Below are 26,295 nucleotides of genomic sequence, written 5' to 3'. Positions count from 1 at the left end.
AGAGATGGCTCAGCAGTTAAGAGCACTGACTGCTCTTCTGAAGGTTCTGAGTTCAAACCCCAGCAACCATGTGATGGCTCACAACCATCTGTGGTGAGATCTGAGGCCCTCTTCTGGTTTGTCTGAAGACAGCTACAGTGTACTTAAATATATATAATAATAAATAAATTAAAAAAAATAACTGGCTGGGACAGGCTGAAGGAGTCTTGAGCACCACACTAGGGATTTTAAGAAGTCTTTTTCAGGCTAAGCATGTACAGGCTAGATTTGTAAGACCATTTGAGTATTGTTATAGTTTAGAGTTGACTCTGCTCCAGGATTGTCCCTGTGTGGCTCTTACAGAACTCAAGAGTTTTTTCAGTTATATTTCACTACTATCTTAATACATCTGTTGAAAATGAAATGATTATAGTTGAGATAAATTCACACAAGTAAACTTAAAGCCAGTTGTTTCTTAGTCCTCAGCTATCAGAATGCAAGACTTTGAGGGCATTGCCTTGAAGTGAGTGCGGTAGGATGAGTATATGTTATTAAAATTAAGAAGTAAAACAGATTTGGCTTTTATTTGTTTTGTGTGCAGGGGATTGATTGAACTCAGGCCCTCTCAGACGTGAATACACACTGTATCACTGAGTCGTATCCCAGACTTCAGCAACTCACATTCCACCACTGAGCTGTATCCCCACACTTCACCAACACAAACTCGACCACTGTGACATACCCCAAATTTTCAGCAACACACACTCTACCACTGAGCTACACCCTCAGACTTCAGCAGACTGGTGGAACTGACAATTGTTTTCAAAGTGAAAATGTACACAGATTGAGCAGTCGGTGAGTGAGATGAAATAGACGTCAGCTTTCTCAGGTACACAGAAGCACTCATTTTATTTTGTCAGCACATTCTCCTGCCATGCTACAGACTCTCCCGTGATCTGCTGCACAGCGCTCAGAGGGTGTTTGCCGATGTCCGGATTTTAAGTAGCAGTGACATACAGAATATTGGCCTACAGAATGACAGACATACACAGCTGCACGGTCTGTCAAATCATAGGTCATTCTCCTGTACACCGTTGATGCTGAGAGCTCCGTGCTCCGTAGTCTCCATGGCTGGGTCCTCTGCTGACCTAGCACTTGAACTTGAGAACATTTACATTCTTAAGTATTTGTTAGTTAGGAAACAGAATGAAGATCATCATTCTTTTTCTGAATCAAATGATAACCAAGAGCCCACCCAGAAATGTCTGCCCTTCCTTTTCCATGTTTGTAGCCGGTTGGAGGCCATCAGAAGTAACAGCAGCTCCACTGGAATCCGAGCACAGTCCACATGGAGTTGCTGTTACACCCGATGACTCCATCAGTTTGCCGGATGGGTCCTTAGCTTTAAAACACTACTCCCTCGGTGTGGAGGAGTCTTGAGGATTGAACCTGGAGCCTGGTGCATCCCAGGCAAGTACTCTACAGGAGACTGGAGCTAGCCCCAGCCCTCTACCTCTTCCTGGTGTGTGGTGGGAGTGGTGGCAGTTTGGGACAAGACCTAGCCTGTACCTTGCAGTCCTGCCTCAGCTTCCAGGGAGCTGAGATTCCCGGTGAGCTCTGCCGCGCCTGGATTTTCTGCTTCCTGGACGAGAGTCTGCGAGTTGCCTCTAAATATACTTACTTGTTTCCCAAAGAGAACCTGGGATTCCTCGTGTCCCAAATGAGTTTAAAGACTGACAGAATTAAACTCTGGACTCAAACTCTGACATGTCAATTTCATTTATAGCTTATGTTCGCTTCTTTTCCTCAAGAACTTTTAATGTTAATATCATTGGCCATTTCCTGAATCTGTAATATAATCCCCGTATAATTTAGGTGGCAATCTAGTCCCTGGTTAATGAAAACAAGTTTTGTTTTGTTTTTTTTTTCGGAGACAGGGTTTCTCTGTATAGCTCTGGCTGTCCTGGAACTCACTCTGTAGACCAGGCGGGTCTCAAACTCAGAAATCCACCTACCTCTGCCTCCCAAGTGCTGGGATTAAAGGCGTGAACCACCACTTCCTGGCAACAAGTATTTTTTAACATAAAATGGATAAAATTTAGAAACATTGGCCACCTAGAGAAGACAGGAAGCTGTTGATGGCGTTTCTTTCCTTATTTTAGACGTATGTTGTCACCAGCACTGTTGACTTACGCGCTAAGGTAGCTTAGAGCCAGCCTCTGGAAACCTGTGGACTTTATGTTCAGTAAGTAAAGAAAGCATCCTAAATCGTTGCCTGCTGCCTCTACAGCCTGCGCATTGGACTTGGTGGGAACAGGCTCTTCCTTCTGAAGCTCCACCGTGTTCTTTGTCACATTTAGACAACAGACAGGAACTCTTAGCCTCTTACCTCGTTCTTTCCACGGTCACTTCCAGCAGAGATCCTGTCCTGTGCCTTTTGCTTATAAAGAGAGAACAGAGGACCAAGAGGACAGCAGCGGCTCCTTACCTGGAAGTCCTGAGTGCTTCCTGCTTCTCGGCTAAATAGCACATGCTGCTGATAGCAGAGCCCGGGTGATTGGCTGCCGTCAGAGCTGCCCCACTGCCTGGGTTTTCCCTGATGGAAACCGAAGCAGGAACACGGAATGCGTGACAGATAAGGCCTCTGAGTACAAAGTTCTAGTATGGTCTGACTTATTGCTCTGTGAAATACAGCATTAAAATGGAAACAGACTACAGAGTGATAAGTGGTTTCACCCACTTTTATCAACAGTAATTTATACTGGTCTTTAGGTCATAAGTCAACTGTGTGCTGAAGTATAGAATATTGTTAATAAAATAAAGAGAATTCTTGAGTTTGCAAGGACAAACCTTAAGAAATTCTTTTACACTATTTGAAAGCATGACCTCAGTTTCATTATAAAGAATTCTACTTGTAAGTATTTATCGGAAGGGAAAACACTAATGAATTCTGTACAGAGCTATGCATATAAGATGTCCAGTTTAGCTGTGTGTCCGGGAACTTAATGACATCCAAAGGAGAAAGAGCTAGGAAGACAGCTCGGTGGGAAGCACTTGTTTGGCATGCATGAATCCATAGGTTCAAAGCCAGCCTCAGACATGTGCACACAGCTAGTGTTTAAATTATGTAAGAGGAGGTCACGCAGACATTTAAGGCCATAGCTTTGCTCTTATTGGCTGCCTAGGTTCCACACTGAAAATCCAGTGACCAGAGCATGTCCAGCATTTGGCTGTTTCGAGGTGGTTGCTTTTTGTCGTTTAGTTCTGTTTTGGTGGGAAGTCAGTCCCTACTACTGAGCTGTGCTCCTGCCCCTGAGTTTTCCTGAGTCACAGACTGTGGCAGGCAGCTCCACTGTCCACAAGGTTGGTGGCCCTCCAGTTTGTCTCCTGAGTGTGGGATTCTGGTCCACACAAAGGGCAGGCGGCAAGAGGAATCGGCTCTTTCATGACAGCAGTGCTGTGCATGTGAGCTTCAGTGAGAAGGCTTGTGTTAATCAGCCTTTAAAAAGTAAATTTCAGTTTTAAAGTTAAGCTAATCAACTTTTTACTGACAAATTTGCATACATTTGGTAATACAACATGGCCTCTCACGACACAGGCATGTTGCATTGGGGTGTGCTTGTTTGGTTTCCTTAATTCTCTAACTCTAGAGCTGATTGGGTTTCCTCTAAAAGGTGAGTATTTTGTCTGTCTAGAATGTCTGACTGCAGAGCAAGAGGCTTAGCAAGGAACAGCAGGGTCCTTCACAGGTGGTGGGAGGCGAGGCTGGAAGGCCTGACTCAGCCAGTGCAGCTCCTTGGGGGGCACTGAAGACAAAAAGATCTTTTTTTTTCTTTCTTTCTCTCTCTTTTTTATTTTTGGAAAACATTTTTTTTTTCTTTAGAGTCCTAAGAACAAAACTGGGTTATTTTCTTGGTATTATGTATATAGTTTAATTTGCCAATTTTTTTTGGAAACAAGTATGTCATATATGTGTATGTATGTATATGTGTGTATGCATGCTTGTGGTTGAGGTCCTAGGCCCTGCTCATGCTATGCCAATGTTCTCCCACTGATCTCCATGCACACACACCTGCTGATCAGCCTTTGTAGCTCATATTGACTTTGCACTCAGTCCTGCTGCTACCTCTTCTTGAGTTGCTGAGGTGACAGAGTGTACTGGCTAGTTTTGTGTCAACTTGACACAGCTGGGGTTATCACAGAGAAAGGAGCTTCAGTTGAGGAAATGCCTTCATGAGATCCAACTCTAAGGCATTTTCTCAATTAGTGATCAAGGGGGAAAGGCCCCTTGTGGGTGGGACCATCTCTGGGCTGGTAGTCTTGGGTTCTATAAGAGAGCAGGCTGAGCAAGCCAGAGGAGGCAAGCCAGTAAAGAACATCCCTCCATGGCCTCTGCATCAGCTCCTGCTTCCTGACCTGCTTGAGTTCCAGTCCTGGCTTCCTTGGTGATGAACAGCAGTATGGAAGTGTAAGCCGAATAAACCCTTTCCTCCCCAACTTGTTTCTTGGTCATGATGTTTGTGCAGGAATAGAAACTCTGACTAAGACACAGAGGCACACTGTTTGAGGCAGGCTTTGTTGTTTGTTGGTCTTGTTTTTTGAGACAGGGTTTCTCCTTCCCTGGCTGACCTGGAACTTATTCTGTAGGCCAGGCTGGCCTCAAAGGTGTGCACCCCATCCCTCTCCCTCCCATCCCCCACTCCATCCCCACTCCAGCTTTGAGGCTGAATTTTTAAGAACTACTGCACATTGGTTTTCATTGGTTGAGATTATATTTGTAGTTCTAAGATTCATAGAAATATTACTAAAGTAAAAGAAAAATAAAACCAAACAAGCTCTCTTTCTCACTGATTGCCAGACCTCAGACATCTAAAATAAGGATTTCATGATCTTAAAACGAAGTGCTGTAAAATATACAATTACTTAGCATTGAGGTGGCGGAGGCAGGAGGAGGCAAGACAAACCTACTCTATATAGTGACATTGCAAAAAAAGAAGGGAACACTGGAAAAAATTAAAGCATGATTATATTTCTTCTGTTAAGACATTGTTGTCTTTTTAAGTGAATTATTAACATTTTTATAAGGGAATATTGCAGTTAAAGGGAACTTTATTCAGAGGCTAAGGTGTTTAACCTCAGGGTTTCATAGTTGACTTAATAGCATATAGATATTTAAAACCAAGCATGTTTCTGTGATTTATAGACTTAGCTTACTGTCATGTAGCTAAATAAACACCTAAGTTATCATTTTAAAGTATTGTTGACTTATCTGATATTTATTTAAAGATAAGGAAATAATTGAAGTTGAACTTGTTATGGGATGGGTGTGGAATACGTCATGTGAGACTTCTCACTTTTCTTTAGTTATTAAGACTTAAAAATGTAAAAATGTTCATAATCTTTTTATACCTTTTCTAAAATACCATATCTTCCTCTTGCTATTAGCCAGTAAGCCAGCTAGAGTGTGTTCTTTGAGCCCTGGGCCTGCTCTGTCAACACACTAATCTCCTGAGACGCCCTTCTCCCCCGCCTCCAACCTTGGTTCCCAGCCTGTCCTTTGCCTGTACAGTCAGAGCTTGTTGCCAGGCTCAGCAGCTCTCGAGAAGAGGGTGTAAGTTCACCCAGGGTGTATGTGACAGAGAAGGCACACAGCAGTGAAAACAGCTCTTGCCTGAGAGGGTGGCCTCTAAGACCTGGTTCTAGACTGGTCATTTATTTAGACTCAGCCAGGTGCTGAGAGTCCCTGTCCCAGAACTTCTGAGTGTGCCGTGCTGGTCACTTATTGATGATGCTACTGTGAAATGCAAACAGCTTACTTTCACTTCTGCATGATGTACGCCTGTTTATTCCAATCACATTGAAAACTTTTCACTGCTTGCCTGAATTTGTCAGGCTATCGGGAACATGAAAGGCTGGTGATGTTTATCTCCTGAGAGTTCTTTTTTTAAGGGAAAGTGCATAACTGGTGTGAACAGCATATCTGCTGTCTATAATGTGTACATTTGAATGTACTCTGCTGGTATTTCTGTTTTTGTTCTTTGGGACATTAGGTTTCTTCAGATTTTTCTATTACCTCATGTTCATATTTTCTTAACTGATAAAGTGTTCTGTGCACACTATATAAAAACTAATGTATAACCAAGAATTATTGTCTTACAACTGGTTACCTATTGCGTAAAGTTTTTATGGTCACCTAGGGAAAGCTTATCTTCACCGTTAAAGTCCACCTAAAGTGAATGTCCTAGCAGTTGGAACTTGGGCCAATTTTATATTTTTATAATCATGATATATGTAAATTCTTGGACATTTTGGTAGCATTATATGTTTAGTCAATCTTTTATAAAGTATCACTTTAATATATATATTTTTGGAGCCAGCCTCACTGTGTAGACCAGGCTGTCCTTGAATTCACAGAGCTCTGCCTCCATTTGCCTCCTTAGTCCTGGAATAAAGGTGTGTGCCATTATGCCTTCGCTTCTCCCTCCCTTTGTAAGGTTTACTTTGCTTTATGTGTGTGCATGTATCCATGTGTGTCACAGGCAGACCTGGCGCCCACAGAAGAGGGCATTGCATCTCCTAGAACTGGAATTTGGTTGTGAACCAACTGCCTTGTACTCAGAACTGAGCCTGGCTCCTCTGCACTCTTAATCACTGAACCATCTCTCCAATCCCCACCTTAGTCTTTAGTGAGGCGTCTCCCGTTTCAGGTCACAGAGTCATCATAATTTATATCACCTACTTGATTTGCATCCCTTTGCAGATTTTACAAACAGCTTTATTGACCCGTGGCCTACCAGAGCTGGAAGACTGAGATAACAGTGTGGTTAATATAATATCTGCTGGTGCAGATCTGGACCTCGGCTTTGCCATGGTCACTGTCCTGTCCGTTCCCAGTAACGCTGGTGGATCTGCACTGGCTTGCACTGGTTATGGAGTGGAGACAGGCAGCTGTTTCAGAGATAGGGCTCACTGTGTATTTTCATCTTTAAGTAATAATCATGGAAGCTGATCAGAGCTCGCTCACTGAGAGTGCTGCTCTTTCAAAGGATTAGAGTTTGATTCACAGCACCTACATCAGGCAGCTCTCAACTGCTTGCAACTCCACTTCCAGGGGCCCCAGTGGCAGCCAGCCTCCAAGAATAAACACAAATGTAGTAGAAGACAAACATACACAAACTCATGAATATATAAGTAGAAATAAATCCTAAACCCTAATGTAGGTGTATGACTTAGTAATCAACACAGAACCATTATCTCAAAGTTATCTCAAAGACTCAGTCGGCATTCTTTTGGTTTTCAGAGTCAGGGTTTCTCTGTGTAGACCAGGCTGGTCTGGAACTCACAAAGATCCACCTGCCTCTGCCTCCCTAGGGTTGGATTAATGTACCATTAGTGTCCAGCGTGAGTTCTCACGTATATAATTATTATATGTTAAAATGTCAAGTGCTGCTGTGGGGACTTTGTTTACTAGGTCTCTTGGTGACGTGCTGCTGCGGCTGCGGCTGCGGCTGCTGGTGGCGGTTTACACATGAGAATCCAGAAGTGCAGAGGCCCAGGGCCTTGCCTGGGTCCCTTGCTGAGTCAGTAACTAGGTTATCGCTTGTCACACCCAAAGCTGTGGGGTCTGAGCTGCTGCCTGTTGTGTGCGCTAAACAGAAAACAACTCCAAGAGGCCCTGGTGTGAGCGGTAGGACGAGTGTTGCTACTGCGCAGCACTGGACAGGAGGGCGGTGATCTCCAGGCTGCTTGTGCCAGGGGATGGACGAAGTCATGGGCAGAGGCCATGGGGCCTTGAAAGGTTCTGAGAGGGATGTTGAAGGACAGCAGTTACAGGAATGCTTCTGCTGGAGTGGTGGTCAGCTTCTCTGTGAGAGAGGGAGGGGGTGGTGGTGGTCAGCTTCTCTGTGAGAGAGCGAGGGGGCGGGTCTTCTCAGTGAGAGCGAGGGGCCGGGGTGTTGGCTCTGTAGCTGGTGCTGAGGCAGTGAGGTAGACTGAGATAGTCAGGTAGAACTGACAGGATGTGTCAGCTTGATCTGGCAGGAAATGAGGACAGAGTTCCTGGATAGGAACCGTATGGACGACATGGGAGGTGAGGAGAGCGCTGTTTTCCTGTTTAGGGACATGCATGATCACAATGGTCTTGCTTGTACCCAAATTACAAATGATGGGACCAGTCCAGTTCTTACCCGCGTTCACGCGACCGGCCAGGAAGAACGCAACAAACCGGAATCTTCTGCGGCAAAAGCTTTATTGCTTACATCTTCAGGAGCCAGAGAGCCAGAGAGAGCCAGAGGAAGAGAGAGAAAGAAAAAGAACAAGAAAGCAAGAGAGAGAAAAAGCAAGAACAAGAGAGAGAAAAAACACAAGAACAAGAGAGAGAAAAAGCAAGAACAAGAGAGAGAAAAAGCACAAGAACAAGAACAAGAAAGCAAGAGAGAGAAAAAGAATGGCAAAACCCCGTCCCTTTTAAGGAGAATTATCCTCCGCCTAGGACGTATTACTCCCTGATTGGCTGCAGCCCATCGGCCCAGTTGTCATCACGGGAAAGGCAGAACACATGGCGGGAAAACTGCCCCTGCACGTGTGCAGATTATGTTTACCACTTAGAACACAGCTGTCAGCGCCATCTTATAATGGCAAATGTGAGGGCGGCTCCCAACATCTCCCCCTTTTCTTTTAATAAGAAAATAAGAGCAATAGGCCACCCATATTAATGAAAGTGGAGATAGAGGTCAAATCCCCAGTGTGCAGGTAAAGGAGCCATGTACAGGATTAGCTCTTAGGCTCACAGGCTTTTACCCAGAGCAACCCTGACCTGCTCCCGTGTCGTTTTTCCTGGGGGAAGGGAACTAGGACACTGAACCTTCATGAAAGATGACATGTCTCCCTAGAATAGGCTCATATGTGCCGCAGAGCCCTTCTACTGCAGTGCTTAGCCGTGCAACTCTCTCGGTCTGCTGAAGCACACTCACTCTATCCCGTGCAATGAGACTAGCCTCGTGGGGTGCAAGAGCTGAATGGCCAGCGACCTATTGCTTAAGCATAGATATATCAGGGGAAGCACCATGTTCTAGAGCTGCAAGTGCCTGGGCAATAACCACCTTGTCTCTCCTAGTTTTGGCCCTTAAGCTTACAGACCAACCAGAGAAGCAACACTAATCCACAGCAAAGTGTATCTCCAAATAATCCCACCCATACCCATTCTTTAAAGAAGGAAAATGCTGAGGAGATCCAATTGAGTAATCCTTTGATCAGGGACAGGTCCAAGCGCGTGGAGTTGACCTGAATGATGGCAAGTCTCAATTCCCGAAGGGTCTGTTCAAATTCAGCTGTCCAATTCTGTAACATATACTGAGAAAGACTTTTTAACAAATTAGCTGCCCTAGTAAATTTCTCATACTGAATGGAAGTAACGCATAATGAGAGTTCCCCCAAGCTCCTGACAAACCTTGAGCCAGTCTTGTAAACCTTTGTTCTTTCTTGGGGCTATGGCCGCTCTGCATTCCTGCGTGGCTTGCTCATAAATAAGCTATTCTACCAGAGGTGCGGCTTGCTCCGAATCTCCAAAAATACGCTCTGCTGCCTCTGTCATTCTGGCCACAAAATCTGAGAAGGACTCCTGAGGTCCCTGGACGATCTTTGTTAGTTGTCCAGTGGCTTCACCTGCTCGGGAGAGCGCCTTCCAGGCCCTAATAGCCTTTTCATCTGATTCAGAACTATTAAGAACTGGCTCCTTGAGCTCACCTAGTGATGAGTATAGGCTCCTTCTCCTAGAAACCTCCGCTGATTGATCTTTTTTCTTTTCTTTTTCCTTCTCCTTCCTTCTAATCTCTCCCCAGGTATTCTTACCTGACCTAAACTTTTCCTCAGGTTCAAGACCCGTGGAAAGGCCTGTATACTTATTTTGTGCGCCATATTTCCTCTTTGCTCCTACTCTCTCTCCCCGCTTTACTTCTGATAGATTGCCCTGAATTTCATCCAGAATTTTCAGCCCTGCCTTAACCGCTTGATAACATGTGAAAAGGAACAAAAAGGCTCCTAACACTAGAGAAAGTTCAAGGCCAAACATACCTTGTAAAGCTATTTCCCACTTTACTTCTGATAGACTGTCTTGAATTTCTTTAGAAAGTTCAAGACCAGACTTACCTTGTAAAGCTATTTCCCACTTTACTTCTGATAGACTGTCTTGAATTTCGTTAGAAAGTTCAAGGCCAGACTTACCTTGTAAAGCTATACTTACGGGTACCCTGTTCCCCAGCTGAAGAGTTCTGAATTCACGCAGTTGAATCCTTCTCAACAGTCTGTGTTACAGGAACACTTTATTACCACCATTCCCCAGCTGAAGAGTTCTGAATTCACGCAGTTGAATCCTTCTCAACAGTCTGTTTTACGGGAACACTTCATTACCACCGTTCCCCAGCTGAAGAGTTCTGAATTCACGCAGTTGAATCCTTCTCAACAGTCTGTTTTACGGGAACACTTCATTACCACCATTCCCCAGCTGAAGAGTTCTGAATTCACGCAGTTGAATCCTTCTCAACAGTCTGTTTTACGGGAACAATTCATTACCATGACCCGCAGTTCTGGTTCCGGAATGAGGGATCTTCCTTGCGCCAGTGATGGTAACCGTCCCGGGTTTTTCTTGTCCCGGGTTTTCTCGTCCCAGGTCTTCTCGTCCCGGGTTTTCTTGTCCCGGGTTTCGGCATCAACTCTTACGCGCGTTCGCGTGACCGGCCAGGAAGAACGCAACAAACCGGAATCTTCTGCGGCAAAAGCTTTATTGCTCACATCTTCAGGAGCCAGAGAGCTAGAGAGAGCCAGAGGAAGAGAGAGAAAGAAAAAGAACAAGAAAGCAAGAGAGAGAAAAAGCAAGAACAAGAGAGAGAAAAAACACAAGAACAAGAGAGAGAAAAAGCAAGAACAAGAGAGAGAAAAAGCACAAGAACAAGAACAAGAAAGCAAGAGAGAGAAAAAGAATGGCAAAACCCCGTCCCTTTTAAGGAGAATTATCCTCCGCCTAGGACGTATTACTCCCTGATTGGCTGCAGCCCATCGGCCCAGTTGTCATCACGGGAAAGGCAGAACACATGGCGGGAAAACTGCCCCTGCACGTGTGCAGATTATGTTTACCACTTAGAACACAGCTGTCAGCGCCATCTTATAATGGCAAATGTGAGGGCGGCTCCCAACATCCAGTAAGCCATTTAAGGTTTGAGAAGTTGGAGAAACAATAACTGACGAATGTTTGTCACAGGGATGCATTGCTGATCCTGCCTGTTTCCCCACAGCCAAACCACTGAGCATATTATTAAACTCGTCGAGCAGCACGGCAGTGATGTGTGGTGGACCCTCCCTGCTGAGCAGCTTCTCCCGGCAGAAGTCCTAGCTCAGGTCAGTGTGGGCCACTCTGGGAGGTAAAGGTGACTTTTTGAAGCAATGGAACTGGGAGAATTAGAGGCAGATGCAGTTTGGAAGTGAACATTTTTTCTTGCAGTCAAAACATCCTCTGTAGCATAGCAGTGGAAGGTGGGGCATTTGTAACCCCACCCACCAGCGCTATTCCGGCTGTCCTAGGGGACTAAGCAGATGGTACCACGAGAAAAGTCCCTCTTGTTGGCACAACAGGGCTGTGTGGGTCTGACACAGCGATCCCTGATGGTGTTCTCTGCCGCCATCTTACTGAAGAGGAAAATGTGATTGTTGCTACACCAGTGGCCATGTCTACACATGCTGCCGGGGGCTGGGCTCAACTGTGAAGTGCATTTTAGTGTTTATTTTTTAAATGTGGATGTAATGACTGTATTTCACTTCCTTTAAACTTGTGGAACATTTACTGTGTGTGGTATGCACAGCCTCTGTAGGTCAGCTCTCTTCTGCCTTCTTCTCAGGCTGGTGGCCCTGGGGCTTTGGAATACGCGCCAGGGCAGGACATTTTGGACATCTGGTTTGACAGTGGAACTTCATGGTCTTGTGTTCTTCAAGGTAATTATTTTTTCTTTCTCTTTTCTTTTCATTTTGTTTGTTTTTCAAGTTAGGGTCCCTGTGTAACAGCCCTGACTACCCTGGAACTCACTTTGTAGGCCAGGCTGGCTTTGAATTCAGAGATCTGCCTGCCTCCTGCCTCCTGACTGCTGGGTGCAGGGATTAAATGCATGCACCACCAAACCCAGCTCAATTTCCTTTTTTTATTTTTATTTTTTAAAGATACATTTTAATTGTTTTTCTGTGTGTTTGTATGTATCTATCTGTATGTTGGTATGTGCATGTGAGTGTAAGTGCCCATGGCAGGTGAGAGGGTATTGAGTCCCCTGGAGCTGGAATGACAGGCATTTCTTAGCTATCTGTTATAGGTGTTGGGAACTGGGTCCTGGTCAACAGGGAAAGTAGCAAGAGTGCTAACCATTGAGTCATGTAGCTAGCTGCTCTTTCAGCTAACCTCTGGCATTAGATTATAAGCCAGTTACGTCCTGAGGGCTGGCAAGATGGCTTAGTGGGTAGAGGTGCTTGCCACACAAGCCTGGTTGCCTTAGCTGGATTTCCTGGAGCTCAGACAGAGGCAGGAGTGCTATCTTGGGAGACTTGTCCTATGAGGGGCACATGCACAATAACAGTAATAGTTCTGAAAATACAGAGCTGTTAACGTAGATCTTCAGCCAGAACCTGTGTGGGACTATGGTTTGGTTATGGGGTCCACTTAGACCCAACACAATGCAAACACCAGGACAATGCAGATGACAGAACTTTATTATAATCAAGCCAGTACTGATCAGTCAGGTCCAGAACAAGCTTGGAAGCCGCACTGCAGCCTTGAGCCACAATGTTCGGAGCTTTAAACTTGAAAACCACAAGCATTTGTACCAGATTACACTTACATTTTTTTTACCAATCAGGATTTAGGGACAGGGGCTTTTCTCATGAGGCTGATGTACATCAATTGGTATGGAATGTAGATTTACCATCCAGTCGGAAACCATTTGTTCTTTTGTGGTTGGGAGTAGTCATTGTGTTTTGGGGAGTAAAAGATGGCTATCAGAAGCTGGTGCTAGGGCCTGGGATCTAGAACTTAGTTCCCCCATGATTAAAACGGAGTCTGGAAACAAAATGGCAGCACTTAGGACAAGTTTCTTTTGCTTGTTCCCCACAGGTTGTTTTTTGGTTTTTTTGGAACAAACAGTCTGTGTCTTAGTTAGGGTTTCTGTTGTGAAGAAATGCTATGACCATGGCAGCCATAGAAAAGAAAGCATTTGGAGGATGGTTCCTCTCTCTCCACATCTTCCCAAGCATCCTGCTGTCACCTGAGGTTTTGATCTTAGCCATTCTGACTGGTCTGAGGTGGAATGTCAGGGTTGTTTTGATTTGCATTTCCCTGATGACTAAGGATGTTGAACATTTCCTCAGGTGCTTCTCAGCCATTTGATATTCCTCTGTTGAGAATTCTCTGTTTAGCTCTCTTCCCCATTTTTTAATAGGGTTATTTGGTTCTCTGGAGTCTAACTTCTTGAGTTCTTTGTAAATATCAGATATTAGCCCTCTATCGGATGTAGGTAAAGATACTTTCCCAATCTGTTTGTTGTTTTGTCCTATTGGCAGTGTCCTTTGCCTTACAGAAGCTTTGCAATTTTATGAGGTCCCATTTGTCAATTCTTGATCTTAGAGCATAAGCTATTGGTGTCCTGTTCAGGAAACTTTTCCCCTGTGCCCATGTCCTGGAGACTCTTCTGCACTTTCTTTTCTGTTAGTTTCAGTGTATCTGGTTTTATGTGGAAGTCCTTGATCTACTTGGACTTGAGCTTTGTACAAGGAGATAAGAATGGATTAATTTGCATTCTTCTACACAATAACTGCCAGTTGTACCAGCACCTGATTTGTTGAAATTGCTGTCTTTTTTTCCACTGGGTTTTAGCTCCTTTGTCAAAGATCAAGTGACCATAGGTGTGTGGGTTCATTTCTGTGTTCTTGAATTCTATTCCATTGCTCTACCTGCCTGTCACTGTACCAGTATCATGCATACAATCACTCTGGAAATCAGTCTGACGGTTCCTCAGAAAATCGGAGTACTACCTGAGGACCCAGCTATACATCTGCTGGGCATATACCCAGAAGATGCTCCAACATATAATAAGGACACATGCTCCACTATGTTCATAGCAGCCTTATTTATAATAGCCAGAAGCTGGAAAGAACCCAGATGTCCCTCAACAGAGGAATGGATTCAGAAAATGTGGTACATTTATACGATGGAGTACTACTCAGCTATTAAAAACAATTCATGAAAGTCTTAAACAAATGGATAGAACTAGAAAATATCATACTGAGTGAGGTAACCCAATCACAAAAGGTCACACATGGTATGCACTCACTGATAAGTGGATATTAGCCCAGAAGTTTGGAAAACCCAAGATACAATTCATAGACCACATGAAGCTCAAGAAGAAGGAAGACCAAAGTGTGGATGCTTTGGTCCTTCTTAGAAGGGGGAACAAAATACCCATGGGAGGAGTTACAGAGACAAAGTGTGGAGCAGAGACTGAAGGAAATGCCATCCAATGACTGTCCCACCTGGGGATCCATCCCATATACAACCATCAAACTCAGACACTATTGTAGATACCAACAAGAGCTTGCTGACAGAAGCCTGATATAGCTGTCTCCTGAGAGGTTCTTCCAGTGCCTGACAAATATAGAAGTGGATGCTCACAGGCATCCATTGGACTGAGCACAGGGTCCCCAATGAAGGAGCTAGAGAAAGGACCCAAGGAACTGAAGGGGTTTGCAGCCCCAAAGGAGGAACAACAATACGAACCACCCAATATCTCAGAGCTCCCAGGGACTAAACCACCAACCAAAGAGTACACGTGGCGGGACTCATGGGTCCAGCCACATATGTAGCAGAGGATGGCCTTGTGGGACATCAATAAGAGCAGAGGCCCTTTGTCCTGTGAAGGATCAATGCCCCAGTATAGGGGAATGCCAGGACAAGGAAGTAGGAGTGGGTGGGTTTAGTGAGCCGGGGGAGGGGAGAGGGGATAGGAGGGTTTTTGGAGGGAAAATGAGGAAAGGGGATAACATTTGAAATGTAAATAAATATCTAATAAAAAGAAGCACTACTGCACAAAGTGGAAAAAAGAAAAAAGAAAGAGGGGGGCTGGTGAGATGGCTCAGTGGGTAAGAGCACCCGACTGCTCTTCCGAAGGTCCAGAGTTCAAATCCCAGCAACCACATGGTGGCTCACAACCATCTGTAATGAGATCTGACTCCCTCTTCTGGAGTGTGTGAAGACAGCTACAGTGTATTTACATAAAATAATAAAATAAACCTTTAAAAAAAAAAGAAAAAAGAAAGAGAAGAAAGCATTTAACTGGGCTGTCTTATAGTTTGGTCCATTATCAGCACGCAGGCAGCCATGGTACTGGAGAAGTAGCTGAGAACTGCATCCTCATTATTGACTGAGAGAATCTGTGCCTGGCCTGTGCTTTTGACCCTTAACATCCCTCCCCCCCCCAGCTATACACTTTCTCCAATATGGCCACACCTTCTAATCCTATCAGACTTCCACTGGTGACATTCAAATCTATGAGCCTGTGGAGGCCGATCTTACTCAGACCACCACAGGCTGCTACAGTTCAGGTCTAGAAAGGCCTGGGAGATCATTTAGTCCTGGAATTTCTCAACATACTCTTTTTTTTGAGGTGAAAATTTTTTTAAATTTTATTTTATTTTCTAAATTCTATTTAGAACTACACTACTTAAGATTAGAGTGGGAACCTTTAGCCAGCTTGGTGGTGTGTGCCTGTAATCCCAGCACCTGGTAGGCCGAGGCAGGAGGACCATGACTTTGAGGATTGCCTGGGCTGCATAGGACAAAATTCCACCACAAATGTAGTTTGTTTCTGTTCTTGTATTTCCCTCTTTGCCAGCAGGGCCTTCTCTTTGGCCTGCTTGGCAGCCCTGCGCTACCCAGTTTGGAAACCATGGACTTAACCTGACCCCATCAGTGCTCACAAGAGGCCAAGCTAGAGCCAGGACGGTGGTCACGAGGTTAGCGGTGTCAGAGCACACACGTGACCCTCTGCTTTCCTGTGCCCAAACTTCTGCACAGATGTACCTTCCTACCTCCCTGCTCTGCAGACATTTCTTGCTTCCAGTTAGCTAAGTTTTTGACTCATTGCCGAAGGGACAGCGAGAGTCAGAAGGGAACAGGAGAGGGGGCTGCACAGGAGCTGTGTGCAGACAGACATGTGCACAGGAAGCCAAGGAAAGAAAGAACGCAGGAGATGAGGGAGTCGGGAGGAATCAGGAGCACGCCGCCACACAGCCCTCACATCCCACCACGGGCCAGCTGCGAGCTCTGAGGAGAGCTGGGGGCAGCAGCTCCTCTGCAGCCGGCTATCTATGCACTGGAAGGACTTCAGGCTTTATGTGGAATAAGGGTGTGATCCAAGGCCTTACTTGGGGGTTGTGGCGGGAGGGTCCTAGCAGGTAAATAGATTCCTCATTTGGACCTTTCAGTTTAGGCAGTTTGAAAGTCAAATGTATATATTCATGCTTACAGACTAAGATGTATAATTTAAATAAACTTTTGTAATGAATTTTTTTCTAATTCTGTTTCCTGGCACTATTACGTTTTAGTCATTTTGTTCTCATACATTCACACAGTATAGGTGAGCAGCATTGCTTGTTGGAAAAGCAGGAGGAAGCATTTTCGGCTGGCACATTGTGGTGTGGCACAGAGTCAGTCCTCAGTCTCAGAAGGAGTGTGCTGTGTGGGAAGTAGTACCTCAGTGTGGGACAGAGCCATCACAGCCAGCCACACATGGCTATGGTGACCGTGCACAGTAAAGACGAGAGTCATGCTGGGCCTTGGGTGGATGAAACTGCACAGACTGTTGCTCATACCTGCCTGTCACATGACTTCCACGCATGCTAACCAGCTTCCCACCACACCTTGCTAGCTCTCAGTGCCACCTGACAATTGTGATCAGATGGGTTTGAAGGCAGCAGAACATGGTCGCACTAGAACCCGGTCACATTGGTTACCCTAACACTGTGGCACACACTGGCTTTTATTTTCTGTTCTAGTGAACTTCATTTGTGTTAATATATTTCAGACACGCAGCAGAGGGCAGACTTGTACCTGGAGGGAAAGGACCAGCTCGGGGGCTGGTTCCAGTCTTCCTTACTAACAAGTGTGGCCACCAGGTCAAAAGCACCTTTCAGGTAAGTACTCTGCGCAAAGTGAGCCCGCTCTGATGATCCTCTGAGTGCCTACCGTGTGTGCCACACACGCTTGTGGACATAAGTGTGTAAGCCAGCTGTGGGCAAGCTGGAGCACTGTTCTTCCTGTCTCTGGGAGGAGAGACCCACAGAGTCAATGTGTCCAGAAGAGGTGCGTTTTGTGGGTGCGGCAAGGCTGAGTGACACTGGTTTGCCTTTTGTGTAGTTGTGGTGGCATATCCTGCAAATCCAAGCGCTCTGGAGGCAGAGATAGAAGGAGCTCAGGACCTGGGTCCGCCTGGGCCATGTGCAGACCCTGTCCCCAAAAGACCAGCAAAAAGCAAATAAAATCAACACAAGAACAAGGGGAGAGACACAGCAGTGTGTGGCGCCTGTCACTTGGCAGATTGCACCTCCTGGAAGATAGGTGGCACTCATGGAGTTCGCTGGCAAACTTTGTGAGGCAGCATCTTCAGCTGTGTGGCGATCCACCAGGAGTGCAAGGAAGGACAGTGTCTCCTGCTGGGGGGACCCACAGGGACTGCGGGACTGAAACCCTGCTGGGGTAGAGTACAGGCAGCCTGTGGAGTACAGGAAGATGGTGAGCGGTAGCCTGAGGGTTTGCTCTGCTGCACTCGGCTCCACCCGAGACAGTTCACTGCCCAGTGCTGTGTCACTTTTAAAAGCCACCCACGGTAGAAAGTGCTTTTTCCCTAAGTTGTCTTTGAAGTTAGTTTTAGAAGGCAGTCTGTGCTACTCTTTATTTTGTTGGTTTTAGTAATCAGGGGGCATGAAGTGCTCTGATATACAGAGAAGAGAACCCCTGCTTTGCTGTGTTTAAGGGGAGGACTCCCTGCTTAACACCTTGATATGTGAATGCTGAGAAAAAGAAGTGTTCACCCATTGTCAAGACATCCCCCGTGATTACAATGGTATCTCACGCTGGTCCTCATCTTTCTTAGGACAGTGATGGTTCATGGATTTACACTTGGAGAAAAAGGAGAAAAGATGTCCAAGTCCCTCGGGAATGTCATTAATCCTGACACTATCATCAGTGGAGGAAAAGTAGGTGTTTGACTAAAACTCATTTTCATTTTGTTGTCAGGTCCTAAAATTGGCAGCTAAGTCTTTAGTAGTTACCTGAGTGAATAAACACAAGATTAACAAGATTAGAACCATCTCTGACAGGATATGCTAGGGATGGCGGCCGCTGGGAGGTGGAGACATGAGGGTTGCTTGAGCCCAGGAATTGAGGGCCAAGAATAGTGGATGGGTTACTATAATGTTTTAAACATAAACTTGTGTGTACACATGTGTGTGGAGGTCTCAAGGTATCCGGTTTTATTATGTTAAACTACAGATTTATAATTAAATGGAAACAGGAGAAAAAAATGAGATTATGAATTCTGAGTGTATATAATTGCACTCTTAGGACATACTCACTTTAAATTCAGAATGGCCATCAGATCTGGGGTGACTGGAAATTGGGGACAGATTGGAGGTGCTTCAGGAGAGGTCGTCCATAATGTGTGTTACCTTGCTCCTGTGGCTTTCCCATCTTACAGTCACCGGGCCACGCCTGGGCTCTCCCGTCTGTCTCAGACAGGACTGTCTTGCTAGCCTACCTGTTTTCAGATGTAGCCTACTTTGCAGTGGGTGTTGCAGTGTTGCGTATCACACAGCCTGCGTTCACAGACTCCAGTTTCTGAAGGGGAACTTTAGTAAAGCCTTTGTTCCTCTCTAATTGAAATAAATTGAAAGCTATTCTATTCACATGTTGTTTTTCTATGAAAAGGACCACAGCAAAGAACCTCCCTACGGAGCTGACATCCTGCGCTGGTGGATAGCTGAGTCCAATGTCTTCACGGAGGTGACCATTGGCCCCTCTGTACTCTCTGCTGCCAGAGATGACATCAGCAAGGTCAGACCTGCTCAGGGAACTTTATGAGCATGCGTGAAAACGAGCTACATGTGGCTGTCTTTAAATGTCCATGTTAATTTGTTCAAAACAGTAACACTAAGAAATGTACATGTCAGCCAGACAGTAGTGCACGCCTTTAATCTCAGCACTAGGGAGGTAGAAGTAGGCAGATCTCTGGGAGTTTGAGGCCAGCCTGGTCTACAAAGAGAGTACCAGGACAGCCATGGCACACAAAGAAACCCTGTCTTGAAAAACAAAATAAGCAAACAAAAAAAGTTCATATCTTTTTATATTTGATTAGTGTATAGATTACACCATAAGCTGGTATAATATTGTGCTATACATATACTTTCCGTGTACTCAGTGACTTTGCAAGCTAGATTCGTTTCTTTTTTTTCATATGTGAATCAGATGAAATAGCATATAGCCATCTCTGTATGAATAAACACATGAGCAAAACAGGCTAGGGAAGGGAGTTAGTGGTTGTTTCTTTATAAAACTGGGTATTAGAATGAGAGTTTCTTTGTGCCTTTGCAGTCTTATTTAGGAATAATAGGATTTTAAAATCTTACCAAAAAATAGCAGAACTTAAAAATAATTAATAGTTATGAAGTAAGTGGTGGAATGGAGAAGCCTTGTGATCTGTCTTTAACTGTGTGCTTCCTCTCGCGCTGAACAGCTCAGAAACACACTCCGCTTTCTCTTGGGAAATTTGACCGGTTTTAACCCCGAGACAGATTCTGTTCCCGTGAAGAATATGTATGTCATAGACCAGTATATGCTGCACTTAATTCAGGATTTTGCGACAAAGGTCAGTGCACAGTAGCAGGCTTTGGCAAACAGCAACATCAGCACCTCTCCCATAACTTCCAGTGAACAGACCTCGCTCACTAGAAATCATCCCTATTGTACCCCAGAAAGTGCACCACTACGTTCACACAGTTTACGATGACCATGACATGAAGTGTTTTGATGTCTTTGCTGGATTTTTGCTTTTTTTTCAACATTTAATGTGTGTGTTTGTGTGTGTGTGTGTGTGTGTGTGTGTTTGCCACTGGAATTCATATGTGAAGGTCAGAGGACTACTGATGGGCCTTGGGTCTCCTTCCACCCTGTGAGTCGCAGGGATCTAACTTAGGTTGCTGGGCTTGAGAGCAGGCATGCCTACCTTCTGAGCCACTCCATCATCTCTTCCCTTCCTCTAAGGCTGTCTTCTGGTGAGCACCACAGCAAGCAGCTTCCCTCCCTCACAGCAGGCTCCTCTCTCAAGGTCAGAGTGGAACTGTACTGTTCAGGCAGCTGTGCCCCTCGAGCTCCTGGAGGGCATCTGATCCTGCCATACATTGCCTGGCCTCTGTCTGGTGGGCATCTGGTCCTGTCATACATTGCCTGGCCTCTGTCTGGTGGGCATCTGATCCTGTCATACATTGCCTGGCCTCTGTCTGGAGCCTCCGTGGCTCTGTAACTCTTGTGGTTTTTATGCCTAAGAAACCAGCACCATGAAGAAGTTGCCAAGTTCTGCTGTCGATTCAAAGTGTCATCTGACCTCATCTGCCACAACTGTAGCTGCTTTTGTGTGATTTGTTAGTGGGATCTAAGAAACAGTTGCCTTTGAGCAGGGAACCTTTCAGCAGGATTCTACGTTCAGCTTTTCTCCTTTCAAATGACATTGCACATTCACGCTGGAGCCTTCTTCAGTGGCTAGGTTGTGATCTCGGACACCTCTCTTATTGATCCTGTCTTCCCTTCATGGCTCTGATCTAACAGTTCCAGCCTGTATCGTGGAGCTTGCTCAGGTGTCTCCCCTCGACAACTGCACGTCTGTATACCTGTGCACTCTGTCGTAAGGTGACTGACAACAGCAAACAGTAACTGTGCACAGCACAGCACAGATACTATGCTGTCTTGAAGCTTTCTTTGGCAGACAACTTATTTCATTACTTTTGAGTTTAGCCTCACTCAAGTTACCAGGATGGGCTGGAGAGATGGCTCAGCAGTTAGGGGCACTGGCTGCTTTCCAGAGAACCTGGATTTGATTCCCAGCACCCATGTGTTAGCTCATAACCATCTGTAGCTCCATTTCCAGGGGTCCCACTCCCTTTTCTGGCCTCTGCAGCCTCCAGGCACACAAGTGGTACACAGACATACATGCAGGCAAAACACCGATATAGACAATAAAACAAGTTTGAAAAAGTCACTAAAACAAGAGCAATGCGCAGCTGGGTTCTCTGCCAGAACACGGCGTGAGTGACCTCTAGCCAGTGCCCAGGCGTCCTTCTCTTTGTCCTCAGGTTTCTGGCCATTCTGCCCTTCCAGACTCCCACCCAAGGCCCCTGAGTACTCCTGAAGCTTCCCACACTCTCAACTCTGTGCTCTTCTGCATTCCTCTCACACCCTTCCACAGGCCAGTGAGCCAGAACAGCTCTGTCACAGCAGCTGCCCATCCTGGGGACAGTTGCTGGGATCACATACGTCTCCTTTCTGACAAGTACTAGGCAACCCCAACTTAAGGAAGAGTTCATTTTGCATCTGTTTATTTGGTATAGCGGGGGCTGTGCCACATTGTACATGCAGCTGTCCAAGATCATGATAGTCCCAGGGAGCAGATTTGGGTTGTCAGGCCTGTTGGCAGGTATCTTTAACTGCTTTGCCACCTCAGCAGGCTGAGAAGACAGGTTGGCAGGGACTTGAGGTGGTCAGTCACGTGCCACCTGTCTACAGCCAGGAAGCCTGGGAATAATGTGATTGCTCATTTCTCCTGTTCATTCAGCCCAGGGCTCCGCCCACCACGCTGCCACCCATATTCAGAGTGAGTTTTCCCTCCAGTTAAACCTGTCTGGAAACACAGCCACAGACATGCCCACATGTGTGTTAGGTGGCTCTAATTCCCGTTCACAGTCAAGGTCAACCATCCCCTGAGTACTAGGATTAAAAACATGGCCTAAAAACCTTAAAAAGTTAAAAGTGGTGTGAGTCCATCACTTAGGACTCAGGCAGGAGAGCAGCTCGTGGAAGAGAGCTTGCCTAGCGTGCACGAAGGGCCTGAGCTTCTCTTCAGCACTGCAGATTTACAAACTGAAGCACACGGGGGGCTGGGAGAACAGATGCCGGAGCACCTGAGTGTGATTTCTAGACAACATCACGTTGAGAAGGTCAATGTGAAGGTGTGGCATGAGCTTGTGATTCCAGTGTTGGGGGGTTCAAGACAGCAAGCAGCCAGCGGAGCATACTTGAGGTCCAGACCAGGGAGAAAGCCTATTTTAAAAGCAAGGTACATGGTTCCTGGCTTGAGCTTGACCTCTGGCACCCACACACGTGCACCTACACATACACGAGCATGTGTGTTCTTACACAAAACAAGCAGGTAAATAAACATGGGCCTTTCCTTGGAGCATGCTCTGCTGGCATTCCCAGAGGAGAGGAGTGATCATTGAGTAGTTGTGCCTCTACGATGATGTTCTCTGACATTCGTGCATACTTGCCTTCTGTCTTTGAAACATTTTTTTCTTTTTCATGTATGTGTACGTGGTATGCGTGTGAGTGTGTGTGCTTGTGCAAGTGTGTGTGTGCACCGGCACGTGTATGCGGAAGCACAAGGCTGACATTATTCTTCCGCCTTATCCTTTGAGGCAGGCTCTGACAATGAAACAGGCAGGTAGGATGGCCCATGGGGTGCGGGTGCCTGCTGCCTGGTGACCTGAGCTGAGTCCCCAGGACTCAGGACACTGATCGTCCCTGTGACCTCCACATGTGATCTGTGGTACATGCCTTCTCCCCGTGCCCCAAATAAATGTAATAGCACAGGTGTAAAAGTAACAAGAAAAGCGAGGCAATAAACAGCCCTCAGGACTCCAGGGGAAGCTTTATTAAAGGGGAGGAAACCCAGAGCTCAGCCCTAGGATGGCCTGTGCAGCCAGCCTGCCTCAGAGATAACTGCTCCACAGTGGCCTATGCTACCCAGGACTTATGCGAGTTCTGGGGGTCCACACTGGTTCTTGTGCCTGTGCAGCAAGTGTGGCATCTGAGCCAACTCCTCTGAGCTGCTGGTGGGAGGAGCTTGCTTTGCCATGATGTCCTGCTGTGCTTGTTGCTCGCTGCAGCCTTCACGTTCACTGTCTTTGCTCTCTAGATTACTGACTCATACAAACAGTATGACTTTGGGAAAGTTGTCAGGCTGTTGAAAGCCTTCTACACCAGAGAACTGTCCAGCTTTTACTTCAGCATAGTCAAGGATAGGTAAGTGTGACTGTGCACAGCCCTCAACAGGGATGTCTGAGTATCCGTCTGCAGTGTCCACGGTGAGCAGCTGGGCAGAATTATAGCTGGGGTCTGGAGTCAAGCCTGACATCAGTTATGCCTGCCACATACTAGCTTCGTGTTCGGGGTAACTTAGCTGGTAATCTCAGTTTGTCTGAAAAATGAAGATGATAATACCCATCCTTCTAATCCCAGCACTTATGAGGCAGAGGCAGGGGGATCTTTAAGTTTAAAGCCAGCCTAGTCTACAAAGAATTCTATGCTAGGCCAGCTAGGGCTGCACAGTGAGACTTTGTATCAAAACTGAGCTGCTCGTGTGCCTGGTGCCTCTTTACAATGAGCTAGAGCTGCTGGTAGATGACCACCATGCTGTCCTGAGGGCAGACCAGGACTAGCTGGGCAGATCTGTAATGACACTGGCCTTCACAGTGCGCCCATGGCACCAGTGGGAATGGCAGTCACTCAGATGTGGTCAGTTACCTTACTATATGCAAAGTCAGTGATCTAGACTGTCATCCACCTTAAACATCCACAGTTGGGCAAAATATGAGAAACCAGATACATCCTGAGAGAGTAAAATAGGATAGACGATAAAGTGTCCAAAGGCAGCATGGATGTGCGAAGGCCAGAGCGGCATGTCAACTGCTGAGCAAGCTCTTCTTCCAGGCTCTACTGCGAAAACGAGAAGGATCCCAAGCGCCGCTCGTGTCAGACAGCATTGGCAGAAATTTTGGATGTGTTGGTCCGTGCTTTTGCCCCCATTCTTCCTCACTTGGCAGAAGAGGTGTTTCAGCACATTCCCTATGTTACAGGTAAGGAGAACTGCTCTCTGCATGGGAGGGATCACGCGAGGGGTTGACCGAGCTGTTACAAGTTCACACATGGACACTGGCAGTGTCTGTGATGAGGCTCTGTGCCTTCATACAGAGTTAGGACTGCATCTGGTGCCTTCTGAAATGTATGGAGCCTTGACAATATTGAGAAATCACTTTTGCTTAAATTGTTTATAAGAGTCTGGAGAGATGACTCTTTAGTTAAGTCACTGGCTGCTCGTCCAGAGGACCCAGGTTCAATTCCGAGCACCCACATAGCAACTCATACCTGCCTGTAGCTCCAGTTCTAGGGGTCAGACACAGACATCTATGAATGCAAAACACTAATAAACATAAAATAAAAATTAGCTAAAAAAAAAATCTTTGGGCTGGAGAGATGGCTCAGCAGTTAAGGTCACTGACTGCTTTCCAGAGGTCCTGAGTTCAATTCCCCACAACCACATGGTTGCTCACAGCCATCTGTAATGGGATCCGATGCACTCTTGTACTGTACTGAAGACAGATACAGTGTACTCACATACATAAAATAAATCTTAAAATGTGTTTATAATGTTTCATAATGTATTTTAAGCTTTATTCAAATAAAATACAGTGCTTTATAGTAAATGCTTTTATGTTAGTTTTTTTCCTCTCCTGATTTTATTTTCATAGAAAACTAGAAACTCGGGCATGGGGAACTGTTGTGTCCTCATGGAACACATCCCATGTTTATAGTTCTGCTTTGCTTTGAGATTTTTATGTTTATGTGTTTATAATGTGTGATGGAAAGGGAGCCTTGGATCTGCAGCTCGGGAGAACATTAGAAGTTCTGGTTCACTGAACCTCACATCCTAGATGACAGCCCTGTCTCTCCTTAGTGGTTGGTTAGAGCTTATACATTGCCTAAGCTGTATCTAACTCAGTCCCCACTTATTGTTTAAGAACCCAAGAGTGTTTTTCGCACTGGCTGGATTAATACAAGCTCTATTTGGAAGAAGCCAGGACTGGAGGAGGCAGTGGAAAGTGCGTGCGCCATGAGGGACTCCTTTCTTGGCAGCATCCCTGGCAAAAATGCTGCTGAGTACGAGGTCATCATAGTGATCGAGCCAGGGCTGCTGTTTGAGATCATGGAGGTATGTGGAGTGGGTGGAGGCTGTGTGTAGTAAGTTTAGTGGTGGATTTAAGATCTTGGATTAATTTAGAAACTAGGATTTCAGTCTTGCAGTACTGATCCTCTTGCTAATTGTTTGAATTTGTGACATATGCAGGGCCTGTTTAGGTCAGTGTAGAAGTGTGAGCCTACATTAAAAAAAAAAAAATAATGGAAGTTTTATTTATTGAAGGCCTGGATTTTGAAAATTTATTCATCTGGATCATGTTCCAAAAATGAGTTCTCTTTCATTTCATGAGAACCAGCAACAGAAAACCAACACTTTTCCTAAAATTTTCATATTTTAATTCTACATATACACATATACACATATAGATATGTGTGTATATGTGTATGTATATATATGTGTGTGTGTGTGTGTGTGTGTACTATGTGTGCCATCATAAATGTGACTTCCTTAGGAATCCTAACTAGATGTCAGATGGGAGACTTGTTACTACCTATTACTAAGTGAGTGAACTTGTCGAAACCAAATTGATCTTAGTCTCATAAATTTTTTGAAGGAATATGTATATAAATTCACAAACTTATCTGGAAGATTAAAATTATGATGGGAAAATCTCAAAGGGCTTATCAGATAGCCTGGCTCATTGTACACTGTGGAAAAATTGTACTACTGATTGCTACCTGTGTGCTACACTAAAAGCAGGTCTTTATTTAACAGAATCTTTTAAAAAAAAGATTTATTTATTGATTATTACATATAAGTACACTGTAGCTGTCTTCAGACACACCAGAAGAGGGCATCGGATCCCATTAAAGGTGGTTGTGAGCCACCATGTGGTTACTGGGATTTGAACTCAGGATCTCTGGAAGAGCAGTCAGTGCTCTTAACTGCCAAGCAATCTCTCCAGCCGCCTATTTAACAGTATCTTAACTCCTAATAGAGGAATCATGATTGGAAAGGAGGCTCTAAAAAGTTGGCAGTTTTAGCTTAACAG

General features: G+C 45.4%; 1 protein-coding gene and 2 non-coding genes across 5 annotated transcripts in view; 1 reads left to right on the top strand and 2 right to left on the bottom strand.

Annotated features, from left to right (window-relative positions):
- Nucleotides 1-26,295, top strand: part of Iars2 (isoleucine-tRNA synthetase 2, mitochondrial) — a 42,778-nt gene that overhangs the window by 14,751 nt on the left and 1,732 nt on the right. The window contains exons 13-21 of one of the 3 annotated variants that reach the window (NM_198653.3): nucleotides 11,268-11,370; nucleotides 11,868-11,961; nucleotides 17,088-17,196; nucleotides 18,156-18,258; nucleotides 18,989-19,114; nucleotides 19,794-19,925; nucleotides 23,244-23,350; nucleotides 24,038-24,183; nucleotides 25,126-25,316. In NM_198653.3, coding sequence (NP_941055.1) covers nucleotides 11,268-11,370; nucleotides 11,868-11,961; nucleotides 17,088-17,196; nucleotides 18,156-18,258; nucleotides 18,989-19,114; nucleotides 19,794-19,925; nucleotides 23,244-23,350; nucleotides 24,038-24,183; nucleotides 25,126-25,316 — 1,111 coding nt within the window. Of the gene's footprint in view, nucleotides 1-2,141; nucleotides 4,973-11,267; nucleotides 11,371-11,867; nucleotides 11,962-17,087; nucleotides 17,197-18,155; nucleotides 18,259-18,988; nucleotides 19,115-19,793; nucleotides 19,926-23,243; nucleotides 23,351-24,037; nucleotides 24,184-25,125; nucleotides 25,317-26,295 lie in introns of those variants that run through there. The other 2 variants (XM_006497180.4, XM_006497179.4) reach the window with 2 other exon arrangements.
- Mir215 (microRNA 215) lies at nucleotides 977-1,088 on the bottom strand. The gene has a single exon (NR_029908.1). It is a non-coding gene; the product is annotated as a microRNA 215 (primary transcript).
- On the bottom strand, nucleotides 1,284-1,350 carry Mir194-1 (microRNA 194-1). The gene has a single exon (NR_029580.1). It is a non-coding gene; the product is annotated as a microRNA 194-1 (primary transcript).

The sequence above is a fragment of the Mus musculus genome, chromosome 1, assembly GCF_000001635.26.
Source record: "Mus musculus strain C57BL/6J chromosome 1, GRCm38.p6 C57BL/6J".
Lineage (NCBI taxonomy): Eukaryota > Metazoa > Chordata > Mammalia > Rodentia > Muridae > Mus > Mus musculus.
Note: the sequence above shows the minus strand (reverse complement) of the source record. Positions and strands in the feature narration are given on the sequence as shown.